The following is a 14,053-nucleotide window of genomic DNA, read 5'->3' as shown; positions in this document are numbered from 1 at the left end:
AAGTGCCCCGAACCCCATTTGTCAGGTGGTAGGGCAGTGCTCAGAGGAATCAGGGCATGATGGTGCAATTCCACGTCCAGTGGATTGTAAGTCCGCGCACCTTCCAAATGGTCACTTTTCCTCTCGGGCCTCTCTCTGCACGCAAATGTCTCCCTCCTCACGCTCACCTTTTTCCTTGGGCCTCTCAAATGTCTTCTTTCCAGATTTCGTAGCTTTTCTTTCTTTAGCATCACATGAGGGCAAGTGGCACTACAACTGTCTTTCCCCAGAGTTCTGCTGCCTCTATTCTCCCACACCTCAATCTCCTCACCTGTAGAAGAGGGTTAATCATTTGTACCCTGCTTCACTCGGTGTGTATGTGAAGGTGCTTTGAAGTCAAGTGCTCTGCAAACTGGAGAGAATTACTGCTAGTATTCCGTGAAACTGCAAGTTGACCCAATTCCACTCTTTTTTTTTTTTTTTTTGAGACAGAGTCTTGCTCTGTTGCCCAGGCTGGAGTGCAGTGGTACGATCTCAGCTCACTGCAACCTCTGCCTCCCTGGGTTCAAGCAATTCTCCTGCCTCAGCCTCCCGAGTAGTTGGGAACTATAGGTGTGTGCCACTATACCTGGCTAATTTTTTGTATTTTTAGTAGAGGTGGGGTTTCACCACCTTGGCCAGGCTGGTCTTGAACTCCTGACCTCAAGTGATCTGCTCGCATTGGCCTCCCAAAGTGCTGGGATTACAGGTATGAGCCCCCGTGCCAAGGCCTTCCCCCATATCTTTAATGAAGGTCTACCACGTGCCTGGCACAGGATACCCACTGCCACCTCTATAGGATTCAGGCCTGGTTTCTAGTTTGGCCTTCAGGCTTTTCCTACCACACCCCAAACGCTGTCCCTGGCTTGTGGAGTGGGGCAGAGGGCCAGCCTGGGACTCTCACACCAGCCCGACTGGGGCAGACTCTCTGAACCCCTCTGGATCTCCAACTTGGGAGACCCTTGTCTTCTGCTATTTGTCAACCACAAGGTTCTGCCTAGAACTCCTTTCCCGAATCTCAAAGTTAAAAAAAAAAAACAAAACACACAGGGCCCCAGGGGTTGGAGTTGCATACATTTTTTTAATCCAAAGAAGTCAGCCTCCTAAGTATTGCTTAAACAGGTTTATCAGAATTAAGTAGGCACAACACTCATACTGTCAGAAAAGCCTTTCCAGCCAGGGGAGTAATGGGGCCCTCCCCAGCATGATGTCTGTTTGGCCAACTTGCTGAAGAACGAGTAACCTGAAATGAAGAAGCGAGAATCCCACCCTCAGCCCCCGACAGCTTCCTCAGCTTTTTCTTCTGAGTCACTCCCTGCAACAGCCGCTGCTTCTAAGACCAGCCTCGGGCTAAACCCAGCTGGCCTGAAGGCTCAACTCACATCAAACGGAGCTGGGAGTTGCTTTTGCGTGTGTCCGCAGTTTGAAGTGTCCTCTCTGAAGGTGAAGTGGGGGAAGCAGGTGCGCTCCGGGGTGAAGTGCGGGGAGGCAAACTCTGGCTGGGTTCCTGTAAACTTCCATCGCAGCTGCAAATAATCAGAAGCCAAGGCCAGGCCATCGGAGTGACGCTGCGGGCAGATGAGGTCGTGGGACGCCCCGTGCGTTCCCCCTTCTGTGGGAGCAGGTGCCTTCCCAACCTCAGCACTCAGTCCCAATCTCTTTTCTACTCTCCTGGGTCCAAACAGGAACCTCTCTGTTGGCACGAAGCTTTTGAGGGGAGCAGGCCTAACAAGAAGGAAAAAGGGGGGTTACTAGCATGGAAGCCCCACCCTGCCACCATGTTGGCTGGGGACAGGGACCAATCCACGAGGCTCAGGAGGTTTGGGGTGGGGCAGGGAAGTCTTCCTCCATCCTTTGAATTTGGGGAACCACTGGGAGCCCCAGACTTAGGCTGAAAACGTCTTTCTGCAATTTTTATTAAAACTCTTTTTAATGAATTTGCCTAATTTCTCAGAGGCCCTGGGCTGGAGAACCAGCACATTGTCGCACGGGAGAGGAATGATTGTCCTGTTTATTGGGAGGGAGGAGAGGGACGCTGGTGCAGTCTGCTCAGGAGTCACCCAGGGTCTGAAGGCTGACTTGCAGCTCTGGGCCAGCTGAGCCAGTGCTGGGTAATGGGCAGGGCTTGGCAACACCTCCCACCTTGCCCGGAAAAATGCTTTGCAACCTACAGGAAGGCACTGGCCACAGCCAAGTCACTCAGCAGCCCACTTGGCTCCTTCTCTCAGGACGCAGCACCATCTCCATGGCCTGGCCCCCTGGCAAGTCCCCATTTCCCACTGCCTTCTCTATGTGCCCAGCTGGGTGCCAGTGTCGCTGCAGCACCTCGTGTTCCCATGCCCAACCCCTCTGCAGCCCCCTCAAGCCCTGCTCTGATTCCAAGCCTCATCTGCCAGCTCAGACTATCCCTTCCGCAAACTTCACTGAACATCTCGCCGAACTTGTATGTTAAACATGTGACATGTATTGGTGTTTGACAGGGTGCTATTGACATTTGGGGTAGGACAATTCTTGGATGTGGAGTGGCTGTTCTGGGCACTGAGGATTTAGCAGCATCCCTGGCTCCAGGCCACTAAGTGCCAGTAGCATCCCTGGTCACTGTAACAACTAAAAATGCCCTCCTACCCTTTTTCCAAGGTTGACCTAAGGGGGCAGAACTGTTTCCATTGAGATCCATGCATCGTATAGGATAAGAAACAGAGGTTCTTATCATTGTATAGGATATGAAACTGAGGTTCAGAGAAGCCAAGTAACCTGCCTAAAGATGCACAGCTATGAGAGGCAAAGCTGGCACTGGCTTGATAATAATGATGGAAACAGTCTGAATGAGAGCAGCTACCATCTCCTGAGGTCTTAGCAGAGGCTGAGGACCCTGCTTAGTGCCATGAGAACTTAACAGAGACTGTGGGTGCCTCACCCCATTCCCTCTACTCACTCTTCCTTGCAGGTTGACCTGCCCTTCTTTGCTGAGGCCTTTCTCTGCCTCCAGAGCCTGCTTGGTCCCCAGGCTTTAAGTGCAGGCAGGGCTAATGTCCCCCCATAGCTGCCCTCCACCAGGCTGCTCCTGAGACACCTGCTGGCCAGGAGCCCGGAGCAGAATCCGTTACTCAGATTCAGCTGCACAGATGCTCACTGCAGAGATCTCCAAGGCCTGCGGTCATCCTTGAGCCCATCTCAGATTTGTGTGGACAGGGTGTTAACAGAACATGAAATCAGCTGGATACAGTGGTTCATGCTTGTAATCCCAGCACTTCGGGAGGCTGGGGTGGGAGGATCACTTGAGGCCAGGAGTTTGAGACCAGCCTGGGCAACATAGTGAGACTCTGTCTCCATAAAAGATTTAAAACTTAGCCAGGCACGGTGTAGTCTCAGCTACTTGGAAGGCTGAGGCAGGAGGACTGCGTGAGTCCAGCAGTTCAAGGCTGCAATGAACTATGACTGTGCCCCTGCACCACCCAGCCTGGGTGACAGAGACCCTGTCTCAAAAAAAAAAAAAAAAAAAGGAGAAGATGGAATCATTCAGTGAGGACCTCACTCCTCTCCCAATCCTGTGACCACAAGCAGCATCCCCGACAGTCCCAGCCAGGCGTTAGTCTGGCTGTAGCTGCTCTCTTGTGTGCAGATCTCCAGTCTGAATGGGCTACACGTGGAATCTACTAACACTCCTGTTTTCATTGTGTTTATCTGTAGGGTTGCCTTCTATTTATAGCAAGTGATGCCAAGTTTCCATTTCTGGTGGTAATATAGTTTCTCTTTTCAAAGTGGCTCACGCCTGTAATCCCAGCACTTTGGGAGGCTAAGGCGGGTGCATCACTTGAGATCAGGAGTTTGAGGCCAGCCTGGCCAACATGGCTAATTGAGGTCAGGAGTTCAAGACCAGCCTGGCCAACATGGCTAAACCCCATCTCTACTAAAAAAAAAGAAAAAAAAAGAAAAAAAGAAAAGAAAAAAGAAAAAAAAAATTAGCAAGGCATGGTGGCAAGCGCCTGTAGTCCCAGCTACTCGGGAGGCTAAGGCAGGAGAATCTCTTGAGCTGGGGGAGCAGAGGTTGCAGTGAGCAGAGATCATGCCACTGCACTCCAGCCTGGGTGACAGAGTGAGACTGTGTCTCAAAAAAACACAAAAGTTTCTCTTTTCAAACCGTTTCACTTTAAAAGGAGCCAATTTAAAGAAAACTGTTAATAGTTCAGGTAACAGGCAGATAGAGGACAAGCTGCTGAGTGTTGTATGACGTTTGAGGGCTTTGATCCCAGCTGGTCCCACTCACTCCACAACAGAGAATAAAAGGGTCCAGAGAGGGTGGTGATCTCTGCCTGAAGTCACACAGTGATTCGAGGACAGGGATGTGACCCCAGACTTCTATATCTAGGGCTGGAGGATGTCCTGGGACACAGTTCAATTCTCATCTGTCACCCACTTTGGCTATGAGAGATCAACCCCTTTCCTCCTGTGTCTTGCAGTGGCAGCCTTGGCAAACCCTAAATGAAAATCGTGACAACACTTGACATTTATGAAGCATTTACTTCGTGTTCACCTTGTACTACTCTAACTCATGTCTTAACTCACTTATTCCTCAAAAACAACTCTAGGAGGTGGGGCCAAGTAGGACCATCATCCCTGCATTTCACATGGAGCTCAGAGAGGTTAAGCAAGCTGTGCAAGGCCACACAGCTCATAAATGGCAGAGCCAGGATTTCAACCTCTGTGGCCTGATCCCAAAGCCCGAAACCACTCGGCACTGCAGGTTCATCCCTTTTCTCTAAGGCAGGGGTATCCAATCTTTTGGCTTCCCTGGGCCACAATGGAAGAACCGTCTTGGGCCACATATAAAATACACTAATGATAACTGATGAGCTAAAAAATAAAACAAAATAAAAACAAAAAACAAAAAACAACTCACAAACAAACCAAAAAAAAATTCTTTTCTTTTTTTTGAGACAGAGTCTTGCTTTGTCACCCAGGCTGGAGTGCAATGGCATGATCTTGGCTCATTGCAGTTCCAGGTTCAAGAAATTTTCGTGCCTCAGCCTCCTGAGTGGCTGGGACTACAGGCGCATGCCACCATGCCTGGCTAATTTATGTATTTTTAGTAAAGATGGGGTTTCACCATGTTGGCCAGGCTAAAATCTCACAAGGTTTTAAGCAAGTTTAGGAATCTGTGTTGGGCCACAGTCCAAGCCGTCCTGAGCTGTACGCAGCCTGCAGGCCGCACCACGGGTTAGACAAGTTTGCTCTAAGCCACCAAGAGCCCCAGGCTGAAAAGCACCCCAGAGCTGCAGCTTGTAGAACCCAGGGCAGCAGGTTCTCCAACCTTCTGACATCATTAGAGCACAGCACACAAGTTATCAGCCACTAGATCTTTTTCCCCCTTTCTGAAACTGTAACCCTTCATTCCAGGCCATTCCCCAAAGCTGGACAGAGGACGTGGCTGGCTTCTGTAGTCAGAATGACAGTTGGGTACTAGATCCACTTTGTGAAGCAATGTCTCAGTTCAATAACTCTGCAGAGAAGCTGCCTGGTTCAGGATGTGGCTTAAGTAAGAAGATGGCCCTGGCATTTTACGGGCACTGGTAGGCGAGGCTCTGAAAGTGGTAGAAGGGGATTCTTTCCTGGAGTTCAGCTGCCCACTGTGCTGCTCCTGAGGGCAAATCCTGTGAGATCTGGATTCAGCCTGTCTGCGCTGATTGTAGTTCTGCCCCTCCCTGGCTGTGTGACCTCAGACAAGTTACCCACTCTCTCTGGGCCGGTTTCCTCATCCGGAAAAGGGGACAATGCCGACCGCATTGGGTTGTTTGTGTCTGTGGAGTGCCTGGCAATACCCAGCACACATGAGGCATCAGTACGTGGTGGTTCCTTCCCTCCTTAGCCCTACCTGTTCCCAGGTAGAAACCAATACCGGCAGGGAACCTTCTCAAGGCTGGGGGCCTTCTGAGAGCAGTAGCGCTTTTCCTCCTTCAAAGACTTTGCCTTCTAGAAACCCATTGCTCATTCCTTTCTTCAAGTACCAAAACAATCAATTAAAGTGGCTAAAGACAGATGGCACCCTCCCCTGCTCACGCAGCCACTCTGATCCTCCACCCTGATGACAGGGTGGCAGTCTCCTAGTGGCCGGAAGGTCCATGTCCCTGAGGAAAGCCAGTGTCACAGAGAAATGATGACCACTTTCTCAAACCTGGCTTCTGATTTGCATGTTGGCTGCCAAAGCTGATCAGGAGTGGGCTTTGTGAAGATGCCTGGTCCACCACGTGCCTCCAGCTGACCACATCCAAGACTCCCTGAGGCCTCTGGAAGGACGGCACTTGCCCAGTGCCTCCCTCCAGGTCCTGCCACATCCAAGAACCACCTGGACTATTATTTACTTAGTATTTTAAATCAATGCACTTTTTAAACTCCAATTTTTAAAAAAGATCATTTATGTCACTATATAACACCCAAAGCAGTAGAATTTATCATACACAGAAGGCAATGCTAAAAATACAATGAAAAGGGAACCATGAATTCTAGCTTGATACCCTTGGCCTGTACAACTGAGCCTGGTGCCAGTTAAAAGGGCAAAGCAGTAGGTGCTCAGGGGGTGTCGGGCCCCTGAAAGCCGATCTGCTCCGCTGCTGCGTATTCACTGCCGCCCTGGGACGCCTCCAGCAGAGCACCTCACTCAGGGAAGCATCAGGACAGTGTGGCCAGGAGCCCAATGCTGCCACCTCATAGATGGGTATCTGAGGTAAGTCATCAAACTTCTGCAAGCCTCAGTTTCCTCCCTTGTCTAATGGAACCCTCCTTGGCGGCTTCACAGGGTGACGCTTGGGGCAAGTGATGGAGATGGGAGAGAGGCAGTTATTTTTAACCACCCAGCCAAGCCACTTGCCAGGAGGGACTCCCAGAAATGAAGCCTTGCCCTGGAGGGAGTTCCCCGCCACTCCAAGCTTGAGCCCTGGGATGGCAGCTGTGAGGGTACCAGCATCATCTGGGGACTCACTGGGTACCAATTATCACTGCTCTTGGGCTACTTCAAAGGCTGCCCACACAGACACACCCTCCTTGGTAACCAATCCTCAGGAGGAAGGGCGCCCAAAGAAAGGGGGAAGGTTTCCTGGGCTAGAGCCCCTTCAGGGTCTGACACACCATTGACACTGACCACCTCACTCATTAAGCAAGCACCGACTATACATCATTCACTATCCCAATCTAATTTGCACAAGCCCTTAGGCAAAAATAGTAGCAAATTATATGCTACTATTATCCCTGTTTTACAGAGAAGGAAACCGAGGCTTAGGAGATGAAGTCTGAGGTGTTGGTGGAGCTGGGATTTAAACCAAGATGTGCCCAACTGCAAAGCAGTTGTAAGCAACAATTTTAGAGGGTACAGGGAGGTGACCCTAAGTAACAAGGAATCACATATAGTGAGCAAGCAATTTGCTTTTCAGTTTTTGGTCAATCCTTATGATTATTTAGAGGAGAAAGTTCAGTTTGGTGCTGGTGTATCTTATGTTTATCACCTGACAGTTGTTAATCTCTTTTTAACAAAAAGAGAGCAGGCCAAGGCCCTGTGTCTTTAGCTGGCTTTGGTATTTGGCCAAAAGTTAATGGCTTTGGCAGTTAGGGTTTTTATCCATGCCAAGTGATGACGGTTTTCTCTTTAGTGACATAGACATTCTTTTTAAAATAAATTCACCTAAAAAACTAGTTTTACAAATGGAGCACTAAAACTAGTGCATTTCATCTTAAACTGCAAATTATAAAGGGAATAATAGCAACCTGACAGTGGAGAGACCTGGCAGACACCACCTTCACCAACTGATCAAAGTTAACGTTGCCAGAAAGGGGACAGATGGCACGTGCCTCTCGGTAAGATGCACTGAAGACACACACTCACTTCTGCAATATTCCTGCCAAGAACGCCTCATCTGAATCTAATCTCGAATATAACCATCAGACAAACCCAAATTGAGAGACAGTTTACAAAACACCAGCCTTGTACTCTTCCAATATGTCAATGTCACAAGAGATAAAGACAGACTGAGGAGCTGATCCAGACTGAAGAAGGCTCGAGATTAATGCAAAAGTTGATCTGGGATTGCATCCTGGACCTCAACTCTCTCTTTTTTGTTGTTCGGGGACACTATTGGGACAATTTTCTGGTTTTTTTTTTTTTGAGACACGGTCTTGCTCAGTTGCCCGGGCTGGAGTGCAATGGTGCAATAACTCGCTGCAGCCTTGAACTCCTGCACTCAAGCGATCCTCCTGCCTGAGCCTTCCGAGTAACTGGGACTATGGGCGTGTACCACCACACCTGGCTATTTTTTTTTCCTACTTTTTGTAGAGATGGGATCCCACTAAGTTGCCCAGGCTGGTCTTAAACTCAAGTGATCCTTCCACCTCAGCCTCCATAAAATTTGAATAAAGTTGTAGACGAGATTGGTCATAGGATTGTATATTGTATCAATACTAGATTTGCTGATTTTGACAACCCTACTGTGGTTATGCAAATTTGTCCTTGTTCTAAGGAAATAAACACTGAATTATTTAGGAGTAAAGGTACATAATGAACCCATTTTCAAATGCTTATGAAAATTACACATATACAAACAGGGAATGGCATGCATGCATGTGTACATGAGCAAAGTGCTAATTGGTGCAATTGGTGAATTTGGGTGGGCATTCTTTGTGCTCTTGCAACTTTTCCGCATGTGTGAAATTATTTTTTAATTTTTTTATTCAGGAAAAAGGAGCAAGAGTGTGTATGACACAGGCTTGGCAGAAACTATGAGCTGGTGTTCCAAAGTCGGGGATGGGGAGCCCTCACTGGGGGCGCCCCTCAAACCCTCGGTGCTGTGGCCAGGGAGCCAGGCTGGCAGCCTTCCCTGGCTTTGTTCCCTCGGCCGCCACCTCCCGATTCTGTGCCTCCGTTGATTTGTGAGACAGGGATAAAGATGTCTGCCACTTTTTTGTGATCTTGGGTTTCCCAAAAGCAGACTATGCTTTCAGAAGTTCTGGGAGGAAAGCTAGCAGATACGCCAGAAATGTGAATATCAAAATTGAGAGGAGCCCTCACTTTCTTAGTTCAGCAAAACAGACACACGGGCTATAAGTGGGGCAGATCCTGCCTGTTTCTTGGCTGAAATCTCCAGTTTGTATAATGAAGGGCTAAGAGAGTGGGGCCCTTGACATCTCACTGTGTTGAGACACATACTGGGGTTTTCTCCTGTCTGAAGACGCAGCTGGCACCAATGTACCCTGTGGCCAAGGACCTTCTGGGTGAGCCTCATGTCAGAAGCAGAGTTGGAGAGGTGGCCAGGCCTGGGGGCACACTTGTCTCCCTGTGTCACCATTGTCTATCTCTTGCTTAGATGACAGCCACAGCTTCCTGGCCTGGTTTCCTGCATTCGCCCTGACCCCTGCCTGTGGGATCTCCCATAACTCAAATCTGACTGTGTTCCTGCGGAAGGTTTGGGTTTCTGAGCTGGGCAGCTGTATGTCCAGCACAGGGGTTCTGCTGACAGCACAGGCCACAAATTGGCAAGGAGGGACCAGGTTAGGAAGGAGCAGCTGTGGTTCCTAGTCGGGAGGTAACTGAAGCCTAATAAAACTTGGAATAAGATAGACCAATGAATCGGATAACCCTCAGCTCCAAAGCTGAGCTGTAGCAGGACAAGCCAACTCTGGTGACAATGTTCTCCAGTCTCTGCATTTTCAGCTCGCTGTGTGCCAAGAGAGGGCTGGCAGGTACCAGGGCCTTTCACTTTCATTAGGAACTGGGACGAAGAATCCAACTGAGCTGCCTCTGCACCAGAACTGCTGGGACGTGAGGACTCTCCCTGGCTCCCAGGCCAGCCACTGCGGCCCTTTCTCCTGGGAAGGAGGGAGCTCCTGATGCCCCATTCCCTGCTCCTGGGCAACAATTAACACTCTAGGAAGACCACAGAGCCGACTCTCCAGGGTTCTGGTGCCCTGGGGACCACAGGGCAGCAAGAAAGGTCTCCTGAGGGTCCTGGGGCTGGGAAGGCAGAGTGGGAAGTCCCCCCTAGTTAGGCTAGACCTGGACCTCCCTGGCACTCAGGCAGCCTATCCTCTTTTGCTCATGGAATATAAATATTCGTGCACGAGTATAGGTGCAGGTTTCTACGTTCACAAGGGCATGGGTATAACACGCTTTCCATTATATCTGACTATGAATACGAGTGGTTAATATTAAAACATCTCTTACTACATACAAGGAGGTCTAAGTGCTTTAGTATATCTCACTTAGTCCTCACAACAAGGGAGATTTTCATTATTTCCATTTTCTAGAAGAGGAAACCAAAGTACAGGGAGGTTAAGCAGCATGCCCAAGGTCACAGCTACCCTAGGATGTGAACCCAGGGCCCTGGCTCTTAACCATGACCCTAATACTGCCTCCTCAAGTAGGTGCTCAGCAAGTGTTTGAAGAAATGAATCACATGGGTCCACACATAAGAGAGAGAAAAAAAAGAGGGAGCAAAAGTGGGTGCACCTATTCATCTTGATACTCATCCTGGGCCCCACTGTGTGACATGCCCCTTGCCCTTAGTCACTGTTTCCTGGATTGCCATGTGGGGAACACATGTGACCACATGAGAACGACTGAGAAAAAACAGGACTGACTACCGGCATTCCCCTGCTTATGGAAAGGGGCCTGGAGATGAGGCTCGGTCAGATCATCTTGAGGTCTTTCCCAGCGGCTTCCCTGCTGCTAGCCACCCCTCTCATACCCGGGGGTTCTGAGCTTCCTCAGCACTTGAAGGCAAGGCCTCCTTGGCTTGGATTTGAGGGTGGGGAGGGGGGAAGGCTTTGCATGGCTTCTACCACTTCTCCAGGCCTCCCCACTTCCCAGGGTCAGGCCCTGACACCCCGAGAGCTTTGCAAGGGTGTCCCTGAGAGATACTTCCTGGTGTTTCTGCTTAAACAGCGTTTGCTGCAAAATATGTCGAAGCATTTGGGATTCAGTTTTTAGTTCAGAATATGCCAATGTTTTCATTTGGAAGGGGAAGTGTTTCTGTTGATGTGATAAAGAGATAAAATAAGACGTTCTTCACCAAGTTACACTGCTTCAAAGTCAAGTGCTTGGCTTGGAGACAGGGATTTATCTTGGGACCGCAGGGCCTTAGCACATGGCCTGGCAGAAGAGCAGGCAGGGTCAAAGTCTGTTGAATGAGTGAGTGCATATGCAAAGGGCCTAGACCCAGGAGTGCCATAGAATCAACGCTCACTACAGATTTTGAATGGATTTCATAGGTTCTACTTCTGAGAGTTGTTCTCAGTCTGTTCATGTTTCTCTATCTTCACTAAACTCCCCTCATCCAAGCCTCTGTCATGTCTGGCCTGGACAACCAACAGCCTCTGAGGTGGTATCCCTGCTTCCCCTCTTACCCCTCAGCTCATTCTGTCCACAATTGCCAGAGTCATCTTTACAAAATGGGAATGTGATTGTGTCATCTCCTGCCTAGAACCTTCCAATGGCTTTCCACTGCTCTTGGCTATGGCCTTCCAGGTCCTCCATGTATGGCTCCCGCCCACCTCACTGACCTCTCCTGGGGCTGTTCTCCAGCCACATGGACCTCCTTTTGGTTGCTGGAAAAACCAACTCTCTCTCACCTGAAGGTCTTGGCACAACTGGACTACCGGCACCCGCAGCCTGGACTGCTTTTCTCCAGATCCTTCTATCGAATTAAGGCTCAGCTCAAAAGCATCATCTCCTTAGAGAGCCTTTCTATGACCCCTCAGCTAAAGCAGCCCACCATCTCTATTCTACTGCTTCACTTGTTTTACTCCATGTCTGCACCTACAGAGACCATCTACTAGATGCCAGGCACAGTTTTAAGTGCTGAGGACACGGCAGTGAACACGACAGGGAAGCTCACATCCTTCTTGCCTGTCTTCATAGCTCTGAAAAAATCTGATTCTCTTGTTTGGGTTCCTACTAGTCTTCCTCACCAAGTGCCAAAGGGCCAAGGCTGGGTCTGTCTTCCTCACTGTGTTCACTCACCAGGCACTGTACTGAACAAAAAAGGGTTTGTTCCGTAAAAGAACGGACGGATGGCAGGCAGGCAGGCTGGGGAGGTGTGCAGAGCAGCTGGCACACGCTCCCCCTGGCACTTGGCTCTTGCTAAGATCTTACTGAGCTCAACGGAAGCTTTCTTCAAAGAAATCTCACTGTGGACCCCTTAGGAGAGCCCTCTGCACCCAGCTATGCTGCCAGTAGGTCCTACCCCACCCTGTACCACCATCTGCAACAGACTCAATGTTTGTGTCTCCTCAAACTTCATATGTTGCAACCCTGATCCCAAATGATGGTATTGGGGGGTGAGGCCTTAGGGAGGTGATTAGGTCATGAAGGCAGAGCCTTCATGGATGGGATTAGTGCCCTTATAAGAACAGTAAGAAATAAATGCTTAAGTCCCCCAGCCTCTGGTATTCTGTTATAGAAGACTGAACTAAGACACCCTCTGCCTGTGGTTGTCTTGGCAAAGCCAGGTAATGCAGGAGAGGGGTGGACTCAGCCTGCTTGGGGTGAATGGTATTAGCGTCCATTTTCCTAAAGGAGCCCTTGCTTACCATAACTCAGCATCCCCTCTTCATTGCCACTGAGGCCCTGTGCCAAGTGACACTCCAGTACTGTCCAGCCTCAGGGGCTGAGCCAAGGCGTTCCTGCCTGCCCTGTGACCCTCACCAGTCCCGGAGGCTGCCTGACAGCTTATCCGGTCATGTGTTCTCTCTCATTGAGTCCAGTTGCCTCTCTTCCTGGCGACTATGACCAAGTCTTACTCCTCCCTGGACCTTCATTTCCCTACCTCTCACATACACAGTGGGTTGGATGCTGGATGCAAAGCTCCCTCATCACAGCCCCAAAGACAGGACTTGACCATCTCAGTGCAATGACCCTGTGGTCCCTTCTCCCAAGGACCTAAGAGCCCCCTGAGTGCTTGCAAACACTGCAGACAAAGCGAGCCGTAGCACCAGCTCCCTGCCTGCCTGTTCTGTGAAGGAAGCCTACAAAACTGGCAGCCCCTGCAGTTCTGAGCTGCAGAACTGATGAGCTGGGGCACCCTGAAATCTGACTCCAAAATAGCAGCAAACCCAAGGCCAAAAGGAAGTACAGGCTTCTTTGCTTGAGATTTCTCCTCTCACAGCCTTGGCCTGGAGCCCCTGCACTTAATCCCCACCCAGCCACCCAAGGGCCACAGTACAAATATGATTCGTGCCTGGCTCCCTGTGCCTTCTGACACCTCTAAATCTTTATCCTTCTAGGATGACCGAGAATCCCCCAAAAGCCAAGGTCATCATCAAGCCAGGATGAGGATTGGGGGAGGAGCGAACAGCTCTTCCTCAAATAGATTTGGAAGCGAAGGCTTTTTCCATAAGCTTTGGGGGGTAAGTCACAGGGTGACCCCAAATGTAACTTAGTCTCGGGGTCCCCTTTCTTTTCACCAACTATCCCCTTTGCTGACGGAAGCTTTCTAGCCCAAACGAAGGACTTAAGAGGGGTCTGGCCATTCCTGGCATCCAGTTAGACCTGGAGGAGGTGAAGGGAGAAGCCTGAGGGAGGGGTGTGTATCCGGCCTGGGGATGCCTCCCTCTCCCTTGCCAGCGCCCCAAACCGCCCTCATCCTGTTCGGAGACGGCACTTACAGGCCTCGGAGGCAGGGGAGGATCTCCTCCTGGGGAACCATCCCCGTCCAGATGGTGCCCCCAACCAGCTGCGGCGGCATGATCTGGGCGGCTGGTCCAGGGCGTGGGTTGCGGCTCGAGGGAAGAGGGGAACGGCAGTCGAAACCCTACTCCAAGTACCCATCAAAGACGTCGAGCTCCGAGTCAGCATCGTAAAGGCCCGAGCCAGGGTCGGAGAGTACACCGAGGTCCACGAGCGCCTGGTCCATGTCCTCGGGCAGGAAGACAAGGCCCACGTTAAGGACGATGTACTCCATAAGAAAGGCGTAGTACAGGATCAGCACATTGACGAAGAACAGGCCCACGTAGAACATAGAGGGCAGCAGCGGCGGCGGCACGTAGGGGACCAGGG

At 50.3% G+C, this 14,053-nt stretch overlaps 1 protein-coding gene across 1 annotated transcript; it reads right to left on the bottom strand.

Moving 5' to 3' along the window:
- Nucleotides 1–1,079: 1,079 nt before the first annotated feature.
- On the bottom strand, nucleotides 1,080–14,051 carry DEXI (Dexi homolog (mouse); the record flags this gene model as incomplete). Its single annotated transcript, XM_011988132.1, has 2 exons — nucleotides 1,080–1,743; nucleotides 13,663–14,051. A coding segment is annotated over one exon (243 nt), but the record flags the coding sequence as incomplete, so codon positions are not given.
- Between the last annotated feature and the right edge of the window lie 2 nt (nucleotides 14,052–14,053).

Source organism: Mandrillus leucophaeus, unplaced genomic scaffold (assembly GCF_000951045.1).
Source record: "Mandrillus leucophaeus isolate KB7577 unplaced genomic scaffold, Mleu.le_1.0 Scaffold323, whole genome shotgun sequence".
NCBI lineage: Eukaryota > Metazoa > Chordata > Mammalia > Primates > Cercopithecidae > Mandrillus > Mandrillus leucophaeus.
The sequence above is the reverse complement of the archived record's forward strand: the minus strand, read 5'-3'. Positions and strand labels throughout refer to the sequence as shown.